The sequence below is a fragment of the Equus asinus genome, chromosome 5 (genome assembly GCF_041296235.1).
Source record: "Equus asinus isolate D_3611 breed Donkey chromosome 5, EquAss-T2T_v2, whole genome shotgun sequence".
Classification (NCBI taxonomy): Eukaryota; Metazoa; Chordata; class Mammalia; order Perissodactyla; family Equidae; genus Equus; species Equus asinus.
This window is the reverse complement of record NC_091794.1, coordinates 98,197,116-98,218,362: the sequence shown is the minus strand read 5'-3', so window position 1 is coordinate 98,218,362 and position 21,247 is coordinate 98,197,116. Positions and strand designations below refer to the sequence as shown.

Sequence of the window (21,247 nt, the reverse complement as noted above, 5' to 3'; positions counted from 1 at the left end):
AAGGATGTTCCAGGAAATGCCTGCCCGGGACTCCTCAAAATTCCCAAGGTCACGAAAAACAAGGGAAGTCTGAGACACTGTCACAGCCCAGAGGAGGCTGCGGAGACGGGACGACTACATGTAACGCGGCACCCTGGATGGGATTCTGGAACAGAGAAAGGGCAGCAGTGTAAAAACGGGTAAAATCTGAACAGAGAGTGGAGTTTAATTAACCAGCAGGTACCAATGGTGGCTCCTTAGTTTCGACAAATGTACCACGGTCACGTAAGGTCACTTACGAGGGGAAACTGGGCGAGGGTGCACAAGAACTCTGTATCATCTTTGCAACTTTTCTGTAGACCTAAAATTATCCCAAAGGAAAATTCTTATAAAAAAAAAAGTTGCAGGATTCCCGGTCCTGGGATGGACCTTTTAAAGCTTTAAAAATTCACGCCAATTTTGCATTCTACTCCAAAACAGAACGCTTTAAGTTTACTCTAACAGTGCCCCGCCATACTCCCCAGGGCGATCGCATGCACCGGTCTGAAATGCCCCAAAATAAAAATTAAGGAAATTAAAGAAGTAAGTGAAATAGGGAGCCTGTTAGATGGTGGTGAGTGCCGAGGAGAAAAGTCAAGCAGCGAGGGGACAGAAAATGGGAGACGGACAACACCCGGTAGGGTGGCCAGGAAGGCCTCTCGGAGAAGGTGACATCTGAGTGGACTCAAGGGCCAGGAGGCTGCTTCTGCAGGTGCATCTCATCTATTTTTCACAACCGTGAGTGGTAATTGTTTGCTGTTTTACAAATGAGAAAAGTGAGTCTCAAAGAGGTAAAATGATTTACTTCAGGTCACCCAGAAAATAACAGGGCAACATGGGAGAGCCGGAGACTGCAGCCTGGCCCATCCATCCCTCCCAGCGAGGGTGACTGGGGGCACACTGCCCGCCCCCCCAGGCCCTGGCGGACGGCACTCCCTGGCGGAATCCAGCACACGTCTCTTCCTTGTCGAAGCCCGATTTCTAAACCCTCAGAAGGGTAACTACTGGTCAATAGGAGTTTGCCACCCCCCCACACACCTTCTTAACTTGATCAGTTTAGGAGAGGAAGAAGGTAGAACGGACAAGCAGGGACCCCCTGGGGCACTGGGTGGCCAGTGGAAGGGGGAGGGATCAGTGCTGCTCAAGGGGAAGGACCTTCTGGGCGCTCAGCCCAGTGCAGTTCCATCCAGGGTGACCCTGATCGCCATCAGAGCTGCAGTTTATTGATTTCACTGGGTCAATAACAGTCTCTCTGGAACCCCCTCCCTCGGTGGCCCGGGTGCCCTTCACAGCTGAGAAACAAGTTTGGGGAGGACCAAGAGGGGCTCGCCCCATCCCAACTCCTTTCCCCCTTCTTCCCACGTGGAGAAACATTTCAGGCTTGAAGAAATGACTCATTTTCCCTAGAGAGGGTCAGGCCGCTGAGTCTGGCGGGAGGAGCCCGCAGGCCCCTAACACGCCTCCTGCGCTGGCTGAGATGGCTCTGGGCCCCAGGACGGCAGGGGCCAAAGGAGGCAGAGGTGGCAGAGACAAGTGGCCAGTGAGTGTGTGTGCCTCTCCTTCCCCAACCTCGAGGGTGTCACTGGGCGTCACCCAGCACTGCTCAAATGGAACCTGATGGAGAAGAAAAATTCCTCTGGACTTTCCTGAATGAGCTTGATGGGTGAGTCACGGCCACCTGGGGGACAGCAAAGAAACTCACAGATCACCAAAGAAGGGAAAGACAGTTCCTATTAAGCAATCTCTTCGATGGAGGAATCAGAGATCACCAGGAGAAACGCTCACTCACACTTTGTTCAAGGTTTTGTTCTTTGAAGAAACACATTACACGACAGATGGGGGTCGGAACTGGTCGTAAAGTGCGAGTTCATAATTAAATTCTCTGTCTCCGTTAGCTGACCTTCAACACATAGATATGTGTCACTAACGACAACACGAACCACAAACTGGCCCCAGGACTATCAGCGTGGCACAGGAAGCCTTGCTCTCCATCCTGACCCCCTCCCTATTTCAGCCCTGCAAGGCTGCCCTCCCTCCCCCCATCCCTCACTGAGCATGTGCTGCGGGCAGATCCGCAGAGCAGCCAGGGTCTGCCCTAGGGGACTCCCCTCCGGGGAGAGAACTAACAGTCCCGATTACAGGGCGCCAGTGCCCTGAGGACAGGACAGTGCCAGCTTGCTTCCAGCTGCCTGACCCGTCCCCACAGGGGACCCCCTGCTCCTCTCCAGAGACACTCTCAGCCGGGATTCCAGGGCCACCTTCTCCTCCTTTGCTGGCCTCCTCTCTCCTCGCGGCTGCTGGCTTTTCTGAGCCACAAGCACACCCACCCTCAACCCTGAAGTCAGATCCTCCATAGGATCCTGCGGAAAAACAGACTCCGGAGTCAGCCAGCGTGCTGGCTCCAAGCTGTGTGGCCTTGGCCGTGCACCTCGCCTCGGCTTCCTCATCTGTTAAACGGGGACACACTAGGACCTGCCTCTTTAGAGCTGACTCTAGTGAAATGAGTCAGTGCCCACGTTGCTTACCACGGGGCCTGGCTCAAAGTTAACGATTCTGAAACAGTGGTTCCGACCTCCTGCTCCAGGGAGCAGACAGGTGGGGGGGGGGGGGGGACACAGAAGCGGTGCTCCCAAGAGCTACACCACTACAAGGGTAGTGGGCCTGTCCTCCCGACGGCAGCCAGAGACTCGAGGAGATGCTGGCTTCCCTGCAGAGCCACCGCTAGCTCGTTCACCAACTGACCTTATTTCCAGACCTCTGTTCATGTCCCACCAGGGCGACGATTTCCGTGACTGAGCCCCTCACTGGGGGAAGGGAGCCGTCTCTGACTTGTCCAAAACTTGCCTCCTGACCCAAGAGGACATCAGGGGCAGCGGGCTCACGGGTGGTGGGCAGTGTTCCTCCTGCCCCTTCTCAGCCCTCATCTTTCTGCCACTCAACGTTCTGAGCCAACACCAGCTGCTTCCCAGGCGCGGTTGTCAGCCCCCGGCCCCCATGCGGGGGGAGGGTAGCGAGGCTGCAGAGGGGGCCTCGGAGTAGGAGTTGGGGAGAGTGGCAGGAGCAAGAGGACGCATCACTTGAGTGCCCACTATGTGTCAGGGTGAGAAGGGCCCAGTCCTGGGGTGGGGGGTCGTTCAGAACCCGGGGAGACTGTGGTATATGGGGGGAAGGGGATACCTGGTCTCTGTGAGAGCAGGGGACCCAGTCTCCAGAGAGAGACCAGGTCCAGGGGTGATTCCCAGGGAGAAGAAGGGTCCCAAGGAGAAAGCAGGCCCTGAATCCCAAAGGGGAAAACGGGGGCTCAAATACAGAGGGAATGAGGTTCCTGACAGGGAGCTGGGCCACTTTGGACCCCAGGAGGGGCTGGTTTAGAGCGGGGTGGGCAGCTGGGGAGAGGCCTGCAGAGCTGGAAATGCACTTAACTGGACACCTCAGAGGTCTTGTTTGCCAGACAGGGTTAACGTGGGGAAGAAAAGGAAATCTTAAATGGCGGCCAGGAGTTTCCCATTCCAGAGGTCTGGATGGGGGCGTCCCCCTACTTCTGGGGACACCCCACTGGCAGAGGCCCAAGCTGTCCCTTTCTCTCCAGGAGGGTGTCTCCTCGGATCCTCGAGGGGCCCCACCCCCACCCAGCGAGAGGCTGTTTGGGCTCAGTGGCTCCAGCCCCTGCCCTCCAGCTGCCCCTCAGCCCCACTTCTGTGCACTCCTTCAAAGCCTGGGGAGGGTCTGGGTGGGGGCAGAGGTCACAGGGAAAGAATCTGGAGGTCAGAGTGCCGTCCCTCCCCCGTTAGATGCTTCAAAGACAGAATCTGCGCCCAGAAAGCCCCCCACTGCCCTGAAGCCACCAGACTGGGGGGGGGGGGGCACAGGGAAGGGCCTGGAAGAGGGACTCTGCAAAGCGGCAGCCAGGAATCTCGGCTCCCAGTCCGGGTTTTGCCAGGAGGCCCCTGGACGGGAGGCTCCTGGCCAGCATCTGGGCGCTGCTGCTGACAAGCTGTGTGACCCTGACCCACGAGAGCCCACAGCTGGGCTCTGTTCTCACCTGTCAAAGCAACGGGCTGGACCCCCACCCCGTCCAATTAATCACTAAGCCCTGTCAACTCTACCCCAACGTCTGTGTGCTTCTCCCTCCCCACCACCCCGGCCTGGGCTAAGCCACCAGGCCGCCACCTCCAGTCCAGCCCCCTCCCCCAAGGCTATCTCCACGCAGAAGCCAGAATGAGTGTAAGGAAAGGTAAATGGGTCCCTGTCACCTCCCTGCTGGCACCCCTCTTCCAGGGCCGGGAAAACCTCCACCTTGCTGGTTATAAATTTTTGCCTTTTCTTCCATTTTGGGCTTCAACAGGGTCTTTTGGTGTAGAAGAAAATAAAGCCTAAAGAAGTTTACTGATTTGAAAACAAACACACACACACACACACACACACACACACACACCCCTGTGGCTTCCCACTCCTCTTGGGATGAAGCCCAAATCTTTCAGTGGGTCTACACGGCCCTGCAAGGCCCAGGCCCTGGCCACCCCTCATCCTCACCCTGGGTCACTCTCGCCCTTGCTTTCTACTCCAGCTACACTGAACAGGATATAGGTCATCCACCTCAGGGCCTTTGCACATGCTGCTCCCTTGGCCTAGAACCTTTTTCTCTCCATCTTTTTACCCGGTTAACAATTAACCCATCCTTCAGATCGCTTCTCAAATGCTTCTTCCTCAGAGGTGTCTGCCCTGTTCCGTTCTCCCCCTGCCCTTGCCTGGGATGGGCTCCTCTGACATAAGCTCATGGAGCATCTGCTCATAATTAGAGATCTGTGTGAGTACCTAAGACCATGCCTATGTGCTCACCATTCTACACCCTGTGCCTAGCACGTAGTAGGTCCTCAACAAATGGTAGTTATCACCACCATTAATCTTCCCATATTTACCTTCCCACATTTACCTGGTTGGTGGAGCTGGGTTCTGTGCCTCCAAGAATCTGTGTGTGAGAGTGTGCAAACGAGGCAGTGTGGGGTTCTGGGAAGAACACAGGCCTTGACAGCTGAAGGATGTGGGTTCTAATCCCAGCTCTGCCACTATGAGCTGTTTGGCTTTGGGCAAGTCACCTAACCTCTCTGAGCCTCAGTTTCCTCATCTGATTAATCTGAAGACTAAATTAACGCTTTAGACATGTTGGTTACAAAGGTCCTCAACACGACTGGTAAAAATCTCTTTCAAGACTCCTCACCTCCGTTTGCATCAATTTCCTCCACAAGCAATGTCCTGAGAGCTGACATGACAAAATACAATGCCCAGGACAGTGCTGGGCCCAGAGCGGCATGAACCGAATCAGGATTTCCAAAGTGAGGTCCGTGGCCCACCAGCAGGGGAAGCACGGAGTTGTTGGAAACGTCAGTCCCTGTCCCCGAGGGTGGAGGATCCAAACTTTCTGAATCAGGATGTATGCGATGAGGGCAGCGCAATCTGCATTTGTGACCTGCATCCCCGGTGACTGTCACGCACACCCGAGTTTGAGAAGCGCGGCAATCAATGCCGTCTTATTGTGGTTACACTAACCTGCACGCCCCGGTGCCCTGTGTACAAGCCCAGAGGTCACCTGGGAGGGGCGCGCACAGCTGTCAGCAGAAAGGCACACTGCCTATCATAAACCGGTAGCCTCCGAAGGGCGTAAACACACGAGCACAGGCCTTGGGGTCAGACAAGCCAAGGGGCAAATTCCAGTCTTTTTACTTACTTGCTTAGCTGTGTGGCCTTAGACACATGGCTTAACCTCTCTGAGGGGGCTTCTGCAGGTTTCAAATGGTGAGAAACAACCTCTACCTGCCAGGGTTGTGGGATGCTCTGAGGAAGTGCCTTATGCAAAGCACATTTCAGGTGCTGGGACGGGAGGAAGTTGAAAAACAAAACAGGAAATGCTTCAGTGTCTCCCCCGGCCCCTCTGCTGCCACAGGGACCCTGGAGGTAGAATCTCTGTGTCCTTCTCAGGACACCACAAGGCCTGACCACACAGAGAGGGCACAGACCTTCCCTGCAAAGCTGGTTGCCCACCCACCACCCTTGTAGAAGGGGCAGGTAGCAGGATTTGTGAGGAGCAGAAGCAGGGGTTGGAGGAGAAATGGCTGGATAGTTGCCCAGGGTGTCCACTGAGTGGCCCAGGACCCGCAGAGTCACATCTCCCAAGGACAGGCCTTTGGGGGAAGTGGAGCCCAGCACACCATGGTAGGTAAGGACACAGAGTCTAGAACCAGACTGTCTGGGTTTAAATTCTGTCTGCCACTACTGGCTCCTTCCGGCTGTCAAACTCCTACGCATCCTTCAAGACCCAACTCAAATATCACCTCCCTGGGCCAAGTTAGTCATCCATTCCTTTGTGCCTTTGGAGGCTCCAGCCCACACACTCAAATCCTATTCAGCAATTTGCCTGTTGACTTGTCTATCTCTCCCACGGGCCTGGGAGCTCCTGGAGGGCAGAGACACTCCCAAACCTGACACAGGAGATGCACTCAGCAAACGGTGGTTCAGCCTGCTGAACCCTTCCTTTCCTCTCCCCACTCAACGCCTCCTATTCAAATCCCTGTTCCTCTCCCTAACACAGGCCTTTTATTTTCTAGGGTTTCATCTTCCAGATCTCTTTTTCCTAAAGGTCTGTGTTTGCTCCTCCCCAAGCTGATGCTGAGCAGAGGCCACACAGAAAGACGTAATTTTAATTCTTTCAGCTTTGCTGGCTGCGCAGGACTCCCATGGAAGGGGCAGTGCTCAGAGGCCACGAGGCAGCCCGTCACCAGGACTGTGGGGAAAGCTGGTGACAGAGGAAGCACCAGAGCGTAGCGGTGATGAACTCGGCGCTCTGGTCAAACCGCCTGGGGTTCAAATCCTGCTCTGCCACTGACTGACTGAAATGCTCTGTGACTCAGTTTCCCCTATAAAATGGGGATAATAAAAAACACCTGACAGGGTTGATGTGCGGAATACATGAATTTATAACATAAAACCTTTAGCACTGTGCCTGGCACACAGCAAACACTCAATAAACACCATTATTATTACATAAGAGCTAAGCCTCGTAACTACTACTGGCAGGAAAGAACAAAAGGATTATTGAATGAAACCCCAATGTGGCCGGAAGTTAATGCTGTGTCATTTCCCCCCAGGAGTCATCAGGTGTCACCAACCCCAGAAGTCGTCTCTGAAGCAAGCTGCACAGCCCTGCGCAGGTCACTTTCCAGTTCTCCCCGAGCCACGTGGCCCAGGTTCCCCCGGGGACCAAGAACTCAAATCGCAGCCCTACGTCTGCCGATGAACAAGTTCACAGCGTGACCCGAGTCCTTGACTGAGGCCTGGGCTTTGGTCTTTCATGGGAGGCCCATTTCACCGGTAAAGCAACTTGCCCCCGGGGCAAAGCCCTTCCAAGTCCGTCCTTTCCAGGTGCTGGGAAGACAGACACGGGCAGGCGGCGGCTCTGCTCCGGGAGACTCCACCTAGTAACACCAGTTAGCAGTTCCCGGGCTCTCGCTGTATGCTGGGCATGGGTCCCGGCCCTTCACAGGAATTGTATGGCCAGTTTAAACAACTCTATGAGTTTGATACTATTATTATTCCCATTTTTCTTCGGCAGAAACAGAATTAAGCAGTTTGCCTGAGGTTGTACAAGAAAATGGCAGAGGCGGGATTCAAACCCAGGGAAGCCTGGCCTCAGGTCTCAATACGGTCTCGACGACTTGTGTTAGTGCAGGGGGATGAGACAGAGCGGGAAATTTCGTCCAGGGGGACTTGTGCCCCGGGAGAAGGCAGTCCGGGGTCCGGAGGGAGGGGCTGGGGGAACGCATGATGGATGGGTGGGGGACAGTCAAGAAAGTTTCTGAGAACAGCTGTGGAAAGAGGACGAGGCCCAGAGGGTTTGGGACGGCAATGTCATCATTGGTGACACCCACCTCTTCGAGTCAAGCACCCAATATGCACCACACGCTCTGAGTGTATCTTCTCTCATCTAATGTTGGCGACTAGCCCGGAAGGGCTGTTATCCCACTTGACAGATGGGAAACCCAAGGCTCACAGAGGAAAACGTACCTGCTGAAAGGTCCTTTACAACAGGTGGTGGATCCAGGGTTCAAATTCAGGTTGATCCCACGGCCTCTGCTCTTAACCCAGAGGCCACCCTGCACACTCAGGAACCCGTGGGAGGGTGGCAGGGACCTGATGCAGAAGGTGGGGCAGAACGGCTCGTGTGTGTGTGTGCACACGTGTGCTAAGGGGCGGTGGTAATGAAGAGTCTGGTTAAAGGGTCTCCCTACTATGATGGGGAAGTAAAATAAAGCAGCAGCAGTGGGTTGGTCTGACGAGAAAGTCCTCTCCCCCGTCCCTAACTGCAGTCACCAGAACTAGGAGCAGCACGAGTGAAGGCCAGCACGCAGCTGTTCCCTCCAGTACTTCACGGGGCTTTGAAGGACAGAACCACCATAGTAATAACAGCAACGATAGCTCCCGTCTACTGGGGACCTCCCAGGCACCGTTCTACAAGCTTCACAGCTTTTCATGAATCATTTCAACCATTCTTCATACCACCACCACAAGAAAGGTGTCGCTGTCATCCCATGGACAGGACGAAGCCACAGGGGAGAACAGTGAGGCTCAGAGATGGTCACCAGCCCAAGGTCACCCAACTGAGACTAAGCGGCAGAATGCAGGTCTGTCTGGCCCCAAAAGGCACATCTTAACCAGAAAGAGCACTAGCAGCCCCGGAGATCAGGATCTGAGTCCCGCTTCTAATTTGCTGTGTGGTCTCAGGCAAGTCTCTTTCCCTTTCTGAGCCTTTGTCTCCCCTCAAGGAGGCTAGTCTAGATGTCATCTAAGTCCTGCTTCCACTCAGATCTTCTGTGACTCTGTAAACTCCCACGCCCTCTCCTCCCTCTGCCCACCCACCACACCCGGAAGCCCAGCAGGATGCCCAGGAACCACCCACTCAACACTCCGGGCCAAAGAAGTACCACCTTCTCAGGGCCACTTCCTGCCTGAGATCAGCCCGGGACAGCCAGGAACCGCAAAGCCACAGGATTCCCTTGCCGGGCCGTGGGAGCAGCTGCTCAGAGGGCACAGGGCTGGGCAACCCCTTGTGGCTATCACTTCCTCCACTCTCACTTCTCGGCAGGGTGTGCGGAAGTTGGGGAAGCAGGCTCTGGCCCTGTGTCCTTTTGGCCCCGTCTCTCTGGATGCTCAGGACTTGGGGTGGTGCGAACGTGGTCATTCTGGGAGAATCCCGAGCTCACTCTGGAAGGCTGAGTTCAAGCGGAAGTTTTAAGACAAGTCTGTCTGGCTCCAAAGGCAACTTCTGCCCACCGTGTTCTGCTGCCAGGAACGTCCTGTGGCATGTGGGATGCCCTCTCCCCCTCTCCCATCCTCTGAAGTAGCTGCTAAAAGCCCGGATCCTGGAGAAACATAAGCTCCCGGACCTCAGGGCAGGTGCATGTACTGAGGCCCCTGTCACCTGTCACCCGACACTGGCTTCCCTGCCTCACTCCTGCCCCCTACAGTCCATCCTCCACATAGCAGCCAGGGCGTTTCTAAAACATCAACCAAACCAGCCATCCCCCTACTTGAGCCCTGCACTGGCTTCCCATCGCTTTTAGAACGAAACGCCACCTTCCCCACCCTGCCTGACAAGACCCTGCATGCCTGCCCTTCTCTACCCCTTCCCCCTGCTCCCTCTGTGCAGCCACATTGGCCTTCTGGTCACCCAAAATGGGCCAAATCGCTTGGCCCCATCTCAGGTCCTTCGCATCGGCTGCTCCTCTGCTTAGAACTCTCCCCTCCCACATCTTTGCTCAGCTTCCCCTTCCTCAGCCTTCAGGTCTCAGCTCAGACGTCACTTCCTTCCTTGCCCACCCATCTAGAGGAGCCCCTTTTCCACCTCGCAGCCACATCACTCTGCTTTATTTTCTTCCCTTCCTCTGCAGTGACCTTTCTAGCTGGTCAGTTTGCCTGGGTGGCCTCTGGCTCCCTCCCCCAGGCTGCGTCTCCTCAAGGGCAGGGATTTTGCTACCCCACCCACTTCTGTCTCCACAAAGAGGCAGGACCTCGTTTCATCATCACAATGCTGCAGATGAGGATGCTGGAGCTCAGGAAGGTGGAGTGACTTGCCCAGGGTCACAGAGCCAGGAGGTGGCAGGATTCAAACACAGGGCCACCGTCTCAGCAAAGCCTCCACGGGGCAGGGGTTGGGGGTTGGCACGGCCAGGGGCTCACTCTGAGGGGCTCTCACCCAGGAAGGACTGGCTCACAGTGAGGCTCTTGAGAGTGCCAAGAATGAAGAGCTGACCCACTTCACCAAATGGTCCTTCCTCGGAGACACGAGAGAACTGGGGCTCACCAGTGGGGCAGGCACAACCTGGGAGGTGGAGGAGCAGAGCAAATGGGGGCAATGGCTCCCAGTGAGGGGAGACCACCAGAAACTGGGGAGGGCGGAAACCTTCAATCCACCTGATGTTTTACAGAAGCGGAAACCGAGGATCAGGGAGGGGAAAGGACTTGCCTAAGGTCACATAGCCAATCAGTGGTAGAGCCTCATGGCATGGGCTCTCCAGGGCCAGGACCCTCTCCCTGCCCCGAGAAATGCCAGGTGAGACCTAAAGCCGAGGGTCCAGGCAGCGTGCCCCCAAGAGCTGTCAGACCCTGAGGGCAGGTGCAGGGCCCACAGAGTGGATCTGGAGCATTATGACCAAGAAAGGGCTCAAATTCCTTCCTTCTTTCAAAAAACATTCATCAAGAGCCTAGTCTAGGCTCAGGCCCGTGGGCAAAGAGGTGAATAACACTCTGAAAACGGAGCACCATCTTGGAGGACCGTGTGGCAGCTTCTGTGCAAGGTAAACACACATCGACCCTCTGACCCACATCCAGGGACCCGCCCAAGAGAAAGGGGCATTCAGGTCCACAGACACGCACAGGAAAGTCTCAGCCACCCAAACTGGAATCCACCCAGACGTCACCCACAGGCATCTACCCAGTGGGACAAAACGCAGCCTCAAAAGGGAGCAGAGCCTGGTGCAGGCAACAACACGGACAAACCAAACATTACTCACTGTTGACTGAGCTGAAGGAAACCAGACCCAGGAGCACAGGAATTCACGCAGATCAAGTTCAAAATCCAGGCAACACCAGAGTGACAGAGCGCAGGGCAGCGGCTGCCTGCGGGGGAGGCTGAAGGAAGGGGGCACATGGGACCTTCCTGGGAGGTGGAAATGTTCTCTATTTTGATCCAGGTGATGGTTACACAGGTCTGTACATTTGTAAAGATCAAGCGGTACAAGATATACACATCTTAAGTAAATTATATTGTAATTTTTAAAAACACACAATCTTGCCCTCAAGAAGTGCACAGACTAGCAGCACCAAGACTGACACGTGGTCCAGGCTAAGAAAGAGGCTGATCGTGCCTGAGCCCCCTGTGTGTGCCAGCACTCAGCTGGGTCCTTCGGAAACAGCATCTGATAAAACTTTTCCAGTGACTGTACAAAACAGGCCCCCATACCTCCATGTTAGAGACGAGAAAAACAAAGCTCCAGAGAGGTGACATAATGCCCAAAATGACACAGCAAAAAGCGACGGAGCCGGGTTTGAACCTGGGCCCACTGGCTCCCAAGGCCCACTTCTGCTGCACGGGCGGCCCCCATCTCCCTGCCCCACCCCCACCCCGAGCTCGCCACTCCACGCCCCCTCCTCTCCCAGGCTGGAGGGAGCAGCTCCTGGGTCTCGTGGACTTGGAGTTTCTGTGAAATAACTGCTTAGGAAATACGTCCTTCCTACCCTTCCGCCTCCTCCGCCCTCCCTCACCCCTCTCACTGTCACACATCTCTGAGGTCATTTCAGCCCTGCCTCCGCCCATTCAGAAGGAACCCCAGAGGCTGGGCAGCTGGGCGTGCGTGCACATGTGTGGTATTGACCAAGGGGCTTTCTTACCAGCCCAGCCTGTGGCTCCACAGTACCAGGAGGTCCTGAGATTAGTGTCCCCACCCTTGGCTCCAGTCCCCAATATTGACGCAACCCAGTGTCTGGATTCAGAGAATCACAAAATGTTTATTTGGAATAACAACCACCACCACCACCACCACCACCACCACCTTTTTTTCAGTCCTTATCCTGTGTCAAGAGCTATGTCAGGAGTTATCTCATTAGTCTCACCACTGACCCTCCAAAAGAGGTACCATGAGGATCTCATTTTATAGAAGAAGAAACCAAAGCTCAGAGGGGTTAAGTGACTTGTCCACAGTCTCACAGTGAGGAAGTGGTGGAGCTGGGATTCAAACCCAGGTCTGCCCAACCGCCAGTCCGTGCTCTGAACCAGAGACCGATGCCTGTAATCCACATGTCATCGCTGAAAAGGCCCCTGTCTGTTCCAGCCATGTCATTTTACAGATGGGAAAACAGAGGCCCAGGAAGGGAGAGCACCTTGCTCAGGGCCACACGAAAAGCCAGTGGCAGAGCCTGGGCTGGACCCTAGGTCTCCTGCCTCAGCCTTGCTCTCAGTGACCAGCCCGGAGCCTCAGAGCAGGCCACGTGCACCTGGACAGGCAGCGCGTGGGAGGCAGGCAGGAGGCTCTGCTCCAGGCAGAGGTAAATATTGACATTTCGGGTGTTTACACCGTAACCCTACTCCTCCTGGCTGCCGCCGCACACCGGCCCTGCCACCTTCCCCGCCAAGGAGGCAAAGGAGCCTGCGGGGAGGAGGATGGGGAGAGGAGGCTTCTGGGCCAGGGGCCGCTCCTCATGCTCACAGGGAGCCCGGGACATCTCCAGCCAGGGGGCCACTGGAGGCCTGCTCGGGCCGCTGGGGCAATGCCTGGAGCTGGGGGTCTGGGCTGGGAGTCACAGGCCTGGGTTTAATCCTACCTCTGTCCCTGACTGGCAGTGGGACCCAAGAACAGTTGGTAAATGGGAGGAAAAGGCTTCCCTAACTGTCAAGTGCCGTGCAAAGGTGAACGATAAATAACCAACATTTCAGCCTGGCCAACATCCAGCCCCAATCAGCTTCTAACGCCCCTGGCCGCTGCCCAGTAGGCCCGTCCACGGCCCCAGGCGGCTTTCCCAGGAGGGCAGAGTTTCTGCGAACTTGAGTGGCAGGCTGGGACGGCAGCCAGGATCTTGAGGAGTCAGGAGGCCGCTGCCTAGTTCCGGGCCCTAATTCCCTAAGGGACCTTCAAGCCTCAGCTTTCACAGCTCTGTAATGGGGAGAGACCTACTTCCTGGGGTTGGCGTGAAGATCAGAGAGGTTACAATTTAAGTGCCAGGCACTCATTTTGTCTTCCCACCTGTAAAAGAGGGAAGTTGAATGAGATGGTGACGAATCTTCTTTTAACACAAGCTCTCTGTGGTTTTATGCAGATTAGCAGCCAGGCTCACCTCCCTGTCTCTGGCCCTGAAGTTAGATCCTCCCTCAGCTAATTTCCTGAACATTCTCCAGAAACTTGTTCCTCTGTTTACATTCTCCCCTGAGGACCCCCCACGAGCCCTGCGGGGCGGAGGGAGCCTTTCCAGGGCTGATCAGGGAGGCCTGCAGATACGTCACCACCCTAGCCGTCAGGGTCCCAGGGAAAGGGCAGAACTCCCAGGCCCCAGACTCCCAGCGCCACTCCCTGACAGTGGGGTTCAGTCAGTGCTGGTTGTTCACTAAACTCTGCCCCAAGACTATAACTCTTTAAGAACAGGAGAGCATCTCCTCATTTTCATCTTTCCAAAGCTTGGCTCCTAGAGAGCATTCCATTCCACTAACTGTTATCATAGGAAGCTCAACTGCCACCTCTTCTGGGAAGCCTTCCCTGATACACACCCACGGCCAGGGTGACTAGAGCTGCATCCTCAGGTTGGCACTTTTCACTTTCTACCTTGTTTCAGAGTCATTTGGGTACTCGACCTTTTTCCTCTATTAGGTCAAAGTTCCTTGAGGCCGGGAGCCCTGATGGCTACCCTCATGTAAGGATGAGGGGAGGTCAATGTCCACAGGGAAAGGGGCTTTGTGGGACCTCCAGGGCCACAGCCTCCTCCTCTCTTCACTGCCCATGCTGAGCAGCATGATCGGGAGTGGGGTGGGGTGGAGGGGGCAGTGACTAGCGTCCAGACCACCAACATCATTTCAAGGGCCACTCCTGCATCCTAAGTGATCACCAGCCTCTAGCCTCACCCCTCCTACCCATCTGCCACAAACTAGCCCATGTGTTCATCTCAAGAGGCAAATCTGACTATGGCACTCCCTCACTCTGAACTCCTGAGTGGCTCCCCACTGCCCTTAGGATGGAGCCCTAAATCTTTAACATGACACTCCCCGTGTGCGCCTGCCCCTGGCCACCTCCCAGGCATCGTCTTCTGAGCCTCCAGATGAATTAATTCCGGCATGCGCACGCTGCTCCCTCTGCCAGGAAGGCTCTGCCAGGTCCACTCACTCTTTAGGCCACAGCTCTAATGCCATGTCCTCAGGGAGCTTTTTCTGACCCCCCGTGGCGGGTTCCCCGACCTGCTCCACAGCACCCTGGATGTCTCCTTGGTAACAGTACTTGCACTTGTAATTTCTGGCTCCAGATCTGCCTGTCCGCCAGCCTGTGGAAGAGAGACCTATGGGCCCATGCACACTGACCACAGCCCCAACGCCTGTGTTGTGCCAGCCAGACTTGTTTGGCGAAGGAATGAATGAATGAATGAAGCCCTTTGACGACAGCAAGGCCACTGACCTAGTTTACTGAAAAGAAAAAACTGAGACACAAAAAGTCATAAACAGCTGCTGACGGTTCCTCCCTCCCTGGAGACATCAAAGCGTGGACTTTAGCCAAGCTGGCTACGTCGTGGCTAACGCCTGTGGAATCCACCCTGCAGCCTTTCACTCCTCAAACCCTGTTCCTCCCCTCACAGGGCCTGGTCTCTCCAACTGTTTGGGAAACAATGTATTTATTCCTTAACAAAAGTCAACAACATGCCTTGTTTACCAAAGATCGCAGCCAGGCAGGGAAACACAAAACACGAGTAACTGGTTACCAGCCCAGGCGCTGGCCACACCGGGAAAGGTCCTAAGGTACCTGCCGCGCTCTGGGAACCCCATACACATCGGCTCAGGAGGCATGTGACTGGCCTCGCATCTTCAAATAACAACATAACAGTTGCCCTCGAGTTCTTCACAGTTTGGGAAGCGTTTTTACATTGTATCCTAGACTGCATCCTCATGACCTCCTGAGAAGCCAGCAAACATGTCCCACTTGGTAGGAAAGGAAGTGCAGAGAGGGGCACTAGCTGCCCCCAGGTCACACAGCAAGTTGGGGATGCACCCAGTATTCAACCCTAGGTGCTGGATCCCTGTCCGCAACACAGCCACTTCAGTAAAGAGGATTCCCAGCCCTCTGCAATGGCTTTAAGCTCAGTCCCTAGCTTGGAATGTGAAGGAACATTCTAGAGGCGCATGACAGCAGACTGGGAACGCTGGATTGGGCATCCTTCCCCCCCAGCCTGTCTGGTAACCCTTCACACATCCAGGAGGTCTGCGCCCGCCCAAGCACTCACTCGCTCTGGGACCTGGGCAAGCTCCTTCATCTCTGTGCCTGCGGCTGGATGACGAGGACAGCCGGGGACAGGAGATACAAAAAGCCTCCTGGGAACCCTCATGCCCAGCCTGCACTGGGGCCAGGGGTCCACCTGAAGCCTTTAAGAACAGCGCTGAATCCCCGCCAAGGGGTTAGAGACCTGGTGGGGAGCTGGGGACCATCAGGGAGAGGCCACGAGGGCAACAGGAAACAGCCCACACCGCTCTCCAAAGGCGCCCCGTTAGGAAGCCGGGGGCCGGGGGAAACTTGGCCACGTTGGAGGCGAGGAACGCTGGATTTGTTTAAAACCCACGGAGCAGGAGATCCAAAGAATAAACAGTTCAGCCGCCATGAGTCACCCCCACCTCAGGAATGAGCACAGGGGCTAGTGTTTAGGGGAAACCAAAATGACAGGGGCGGAGGAGGCCTGACGTCAGCCCCCACCCCACCCACACGTGCAGGGTCAACCACCCTCCACGGAGCTCCAGCTCCTCAGCCAGCCTAAGCCTTCCACTCTGGCCCCAGCAACGTCCCCTGCCAACTCCCTCTCCTTCCTGGGCTCTCTCACGCCAGGTGCCAGGCCTTTCCAAGAGCATTTCCTGGGCTCTCACACCTCTGCTCACAGAGGTCTCCCTACCTGGGATGTCCTTTCCAATTCAGATGCCATGAGTGAAGCGTCCTCTCATCTGTCCAGCCAGGAGGGAGCCCCCCCACCCCCACCCTGCATAATATCTCTACTTCTCCCAAAGATATGCACCTAGCCCAAGGATCCGTGTGGACCTTTAGGAAGTGGGAGAAGCTCCCTTCACACGGTGTTTACGGTGTTTTTACGGTTTAAGGCAGTGTCTTCCCCCCTAGCACAGGGCTTGGCACATAGTCAGTATAAATAAACCCTGTTGAATGAGAAACAAATGAGCGATTCTGTATCACTGTCCTCTTCTTCTCCCCACAACATGATAAACTTTAATCCTTCATCCAGACTAGCAAATAGGTTAGATGCCAGGCAGAACTTCTCAACTTGAGCTTAAGGCTGTACAAGAAAAGAAACTAAGCTGTATGGGAGCAAAGCACCCTGGCGGGGTTATCTCACCGAATCTCCACGCCATCTCTGCAAGATAAGACCTACCTTCGCATTTCACAGATGGGGAAACTGATATTCAGAGGTGATGACGTGAGTCGACCCAAGTCCCTGTGGAGAAGTGGAGGAGCAGGAAACTGAACCCAAATCTGTTTGATGCCGAAGCCTGGGGTCTTCCTGGCAGGCTGGGAGCCTTCTCAGGTTCTAAGGCTCTGAAATGTGTCACCAAGGCAAGGCAACCTCTCTTTGGTGGTTTTTAAGGAGGAGAAAGTTCTCTTTCCGAGTAACTCTGGTGAGGCAAGTGGTGGTGCAGAGGGAGGCAGATACTAGTGGAGCAAGAAAAGAGGAGAGGGATGTTCTAGGGGGACCCCAGCTCTGGGCAGAGCAAGAGTTGGTCCTGGGGAGTCACTGGGGGACTCTTCAGGTCTACAGGAGGCCCCATCCTGCCCCTACCTGAGTCTCCTCAGGCTTGGCAGAAGTGGAGGGGGCAAGGGGGCACATGTCCTCCTCAGGCCCTACGTGGTGACCGGTACCCACTTCACAGCACAGAACAGGACTAGGAGAAAGAATCGGAGGGACCTGTCCACGGCGAAAGAAACCAAAGAGAAGTAGGTGGCCTCCGTGCCCCTGATGGAGAGCAGAGCACCAGGTTCAGAGAGATGATTGAAAGGTCTTGGCTTTCCTTCCAGAAAGAACTCCTCTCCCTAAAACAGCCCCAACAAGCCCTGCCTGGACAAAATGGGTTTCTCCCCGCCCCCCCCCCCCCCCCCCCCCCCGGGGCTTCAGAAAACCCCTCCATGAAATTCCCCTCCCCTGCGCCCTTCTGCTGCCACTGCCTATCCCAGCCGGTGCTCGGCCTCACAAACTCCCTCCTCTGAGGACCCATCGCTGGGAGACGTTGGGTAGACCAGATCGCTGGGCACAGGGTCTCCAAGTGTCCCCTGGTCTCTGGGTTGCCCAGCTTTCGCCTTCCACCCCCTTTGGCGACAGCGGGATGGGCAGTCCCAGAGTGCCCCGGTCTAGCCCTCTGAATGCGCGGGCGCGGCCACCCACGACGCCCCAAGCCGAGCTCAGCCCCGGACCGACCTCGGCGTCCCGGGACACTCAGGTCCAGCTGGATCTAGCCGCTTCGGATTTGTCCCCGACTCCCGTAGGGACCCAGCCCAGATGCCCAGGGTCTCCAAGCCCAGCCAGGTCCAGGGACTTCCGGACGCCCCAGACCCGAACCGAACCAACTGTCCCCGAACCGAACCGGCGACCCCGAGCCCTCCAAATCCGGCGCGGACCAGCTGCCCAGAACCAAGCTCCGCGCCCTCGCCGGAACCCAGCGCGGCGCAGCCCGGCGAGGCGAAGCCGGCCCGCGCGGCCCCCGACTGCACGCCTCCCGAGAGCCGCAGCCGGCGCCAGGCCCCCGGCCCGGCGCCGCCGCGGGGAGCCGCCGCTGGCCCGGCCGGCACTCACCATCGCTCGCGCGCTGCACCCCGGCCCCGCTGCGGGCCCGCTCCGGCTCCGGCTCCGGTTCCGGCTGCAGCCGCGCTCCCCGACCGGCGCGGCTGGCTGGCCCGGCGGCGCGCTCGGCTCCCCGCGGGCGAGCGCGGCTCGGCCCCGTCCCGGGAGGCGGGCCCGCCGGGCGGCCAATGGCGGGGCGCGGGGCCGGGGCGCAGCCAATCCCAGCCCGGCTCGGCCTCCCCGTGCCCGCCCCTTAACCCTGTGCGCGCCGGGCCGCGGCGGGCTGCGGGCAGGCCCGGGGGCGGGCGGGGACTCGGGCTGCGGGTGCGGGGTCCGCGCCTCCCCGAGACCGGCTTCGGGGCCAGGCGGAGCCCGGGGAGCGGCTCAGCTGTGTCCGGCGCGCGGCCTCGGCGACCTTTGTCTCCTGCTGGCGCCTGCACGGGAGTGTGACCCAGGGCGCTGCAGCTGCGCTCGAGTTTATGGGGGGCGGGGGGGGCCTGTGTGCGTGTGTGTGTGTGTGTGTGTGTGTGTAAGCGGGGAGGAGGAAGGAGAGGAGGAGACAGGAAAAGCAGGGAGCGATGGGTGCCGCGTGCCTGTGTGTTTATGTGTGACGGAAAGACCTAGACTGACTATCTTTGGAGCCTGTTACTGCGCGCTTCCGTGTGTGTGTTTGTGTGCGTGAGAGTGAGAGAGGGGCGAGGGAAGCGGAGAGAAGGAATGATGCCCCCCACCCCGTGCCTGTGCGTTTGCGTCCGGGAGAGAAACTGTCTCTACGCGTATCTTGCAGAAGTGCGTGAGTGAAGGAGGAGGAACAGAAATAGATGTGTGTCCGTGTATTTGTATGGTGTGTCATCTGTACATTCCGGGGCCTGTAGTACAGGCACGTTGGTGTGGTAGGAAGATACTTTGTGTCCCTCTTGTAAACAAGTGGAGACCAAATCTCTGTGTCTGTGTGGTGTAGTGTGTGCATGTGTATGTGCACACACAAGAGGGGCGGGGCTGTGATTTGGTATAACTGTGTATGTAGCCCAGTTTGGGAGAGAGTGTGGTGAAAGTGTGTATGTGTGTATCTGTGTGACTTTGCGATATTTATGTTGTGTTGAGAAAGAGGAACTAGTGTGTAGGGGGCGTAGTGAGTGTATGTTCAGGAAAGACAAAGACATCCCGGAGGAGGTGGGGTTTTGGGGCTTTGAAGTATGTATAAGAGTTCTTGAAGCCAGAAAGAAAGACCTGGGGAACCTTGCCTAACAGCCAAGGTTGGGGTGGGGTGGTGGGGAGGGAGTTGAATCCACTGGGGACAGAGGTGGATTCTGGGAGAGAGGGCGCCTGCTGTGGGGAGGGACTGTAGGAGCCCCTGGCAGCAACTCCAGTTCAGGGGCTGGCTCAGAGTGACTCTGGGCATGCGTGGGAGAGAAGGTCCAGGACCCAGTGCCAGGTTCCAAAGGGGACTGTCTGCTCCTGGGCAGTGTGTGTGGCAACCTGGAGGACGGGGAGGTGGCTCTGTAGATACAGCTGTCTCCCCACTTCCATTCGAAGGTGCCCTGGATTCTTCAGTGGGGCACTTGTCAAAATTCACAAAGCATGTTGAGTGCAGCAGGACACCTGGTGGGGAGGGAAGGGTGGGCTATGCCCTAAAGGTGACCAATCTCTGGGCCTGGAGACCTGGATCCTCCCTCCCTCCATGCTGGAGGACTGGTGACTTATACCATTGGCTGCCCAGCCCTGGGCTCACTGCAGATTCCCGACCAAGTGTCTTCCTCGGGATTGCAACCTGGTGCCTGGAAGGAGGTTCTGAGATCCAGGGAGTCATGAAAATGGAACCCAGTTATCCTGGCTCTCCAGCAGTGTGATTCTGGAGGATTCCCTTCTCTCTGAGCCCCGGTTTTCTCCTCTGTAAAATGGGGTTTGTAATTCCTGCCTACCTCACCGTGCTGATGTGAAGATTTCACGCGTTAATGTACACGTGGGCCCTTTGTAAGCAACAAACCACTGGAAAATGTTAAGCATTGATCCATTTATGTGAAATTCAAAAATAAGCAAAACTAATCTACGTTGGCAGAGGTCAGGATAGTGTTGCCTTCGGGGAGGGATCACTGGAAAGGGGGCTCAGGGGGCCTTCTGGGTGCTGGCGAGCTGGTTTGGGGATACAGGGGCTGGGTACATGGTGTGCTCAGTTTGTGAAGGCTCCTTAGGATCTTTGTTCGGCTATGTGTGTTCTACTCCAACAACATGTTCCAAAGAGGAAAATGGAAGGTTATGTATCCTGACCACGTTTCTTCCCTCACACAAGGAGCATTCTGAAAAGCTCTATCAGCGAGGCGGGAACCAGGCTGAGGCTTGGGGAGACACGGTGAACAAGATGTGATCCTGGCTTGTGAAGAAAACGGAGGAAGGAGGTCGTGGCTTTGTGGCGTCTGAAAGGGGCATGTTGGCGGGGGGAGGAGCTTGCCCCAAACCACTCCTTGGGCCGGCAGCAGAAGCAGGACGAGAACGAGAACGGAAGCCTCCCGATGTGGTGGCTGTGTCTCTTCCATTGTACCAGGCTGCCCCCCGAGGCTGTCCCTGGGCCTATGCTGCCCGGGGCAAAACAGGTAAAAAGGTTTGCTGCCAACTCTGACCCTAGCCCCGACTCCTTCAGATCCTTAGAGCTCACCTCCTCTAACAGCCTTCTGGAAACAATTGTATGCAGTAGGTGCTGTGATTGCCACCTGCCCCCTATTGCAGGTGAGAAAAATTAATGTGCAGAGAAGGAAAGTGACTTCCCTAAGGAGGCACAGCTCATCTGAGGGGATTCACTCCTTCACTGGCGTCAGGCTGCTCCTGTTGGCATCTGTGGGCTAAGTGTGTGCTGTGAGGGAGACATGGTGGTTGTGTGGCAGGAGAACGTGTTTCCCTTGTCAGATTCCTATAGACCAGGTGGTGAGGGGTGCTTCCTTCAGCGATTGCTCAGTCAGGGCATCTGACCTCAAAGGGGCAGAAAACCCGACTTAAACTGGAAAGTACAGAGGTACAGCCAGCTGTAGGCATGGCTGCATCAAGGAGCTCAGATGAAATCAGCAGGATTCAATGTCAGTCTTTCCATCTTCAAAACTGTTTCCCTCTGGCATTCTCTGGCAGGCTCTCTCCTCACAATCACAAGATGGCTGCCAGCAACACCAGG

The 21,247-nt window shown here is 56.3% G+C and overlaps 1 protein-coding gene across 1 annotated transcript in view; it reads right to left on the bottom strand.

The window, feature by feature from the left end:
* ECE1 (endothelin converting enzyme 1) overlaps positions 1-18,256 on the bottom strand; it is a 104,506-nt gene extending 86,250 nt beyond the window's left edge. The window contains exon 1 of the mRNA XM_070510772.1: positions 18,100-18,256. Coding sequence (XP_070366873.1) covers positions 18,100-18,102 — 3 coding nt within the window. The 5' untranslated portion in view covers positions 18,103-18,256. The remainder of the gene's footprint in view (positions 1-18,099) is intronic.
* Between the last annotated feature and the right edge of the window lie 2,991 nt (positions 18,257-21,247).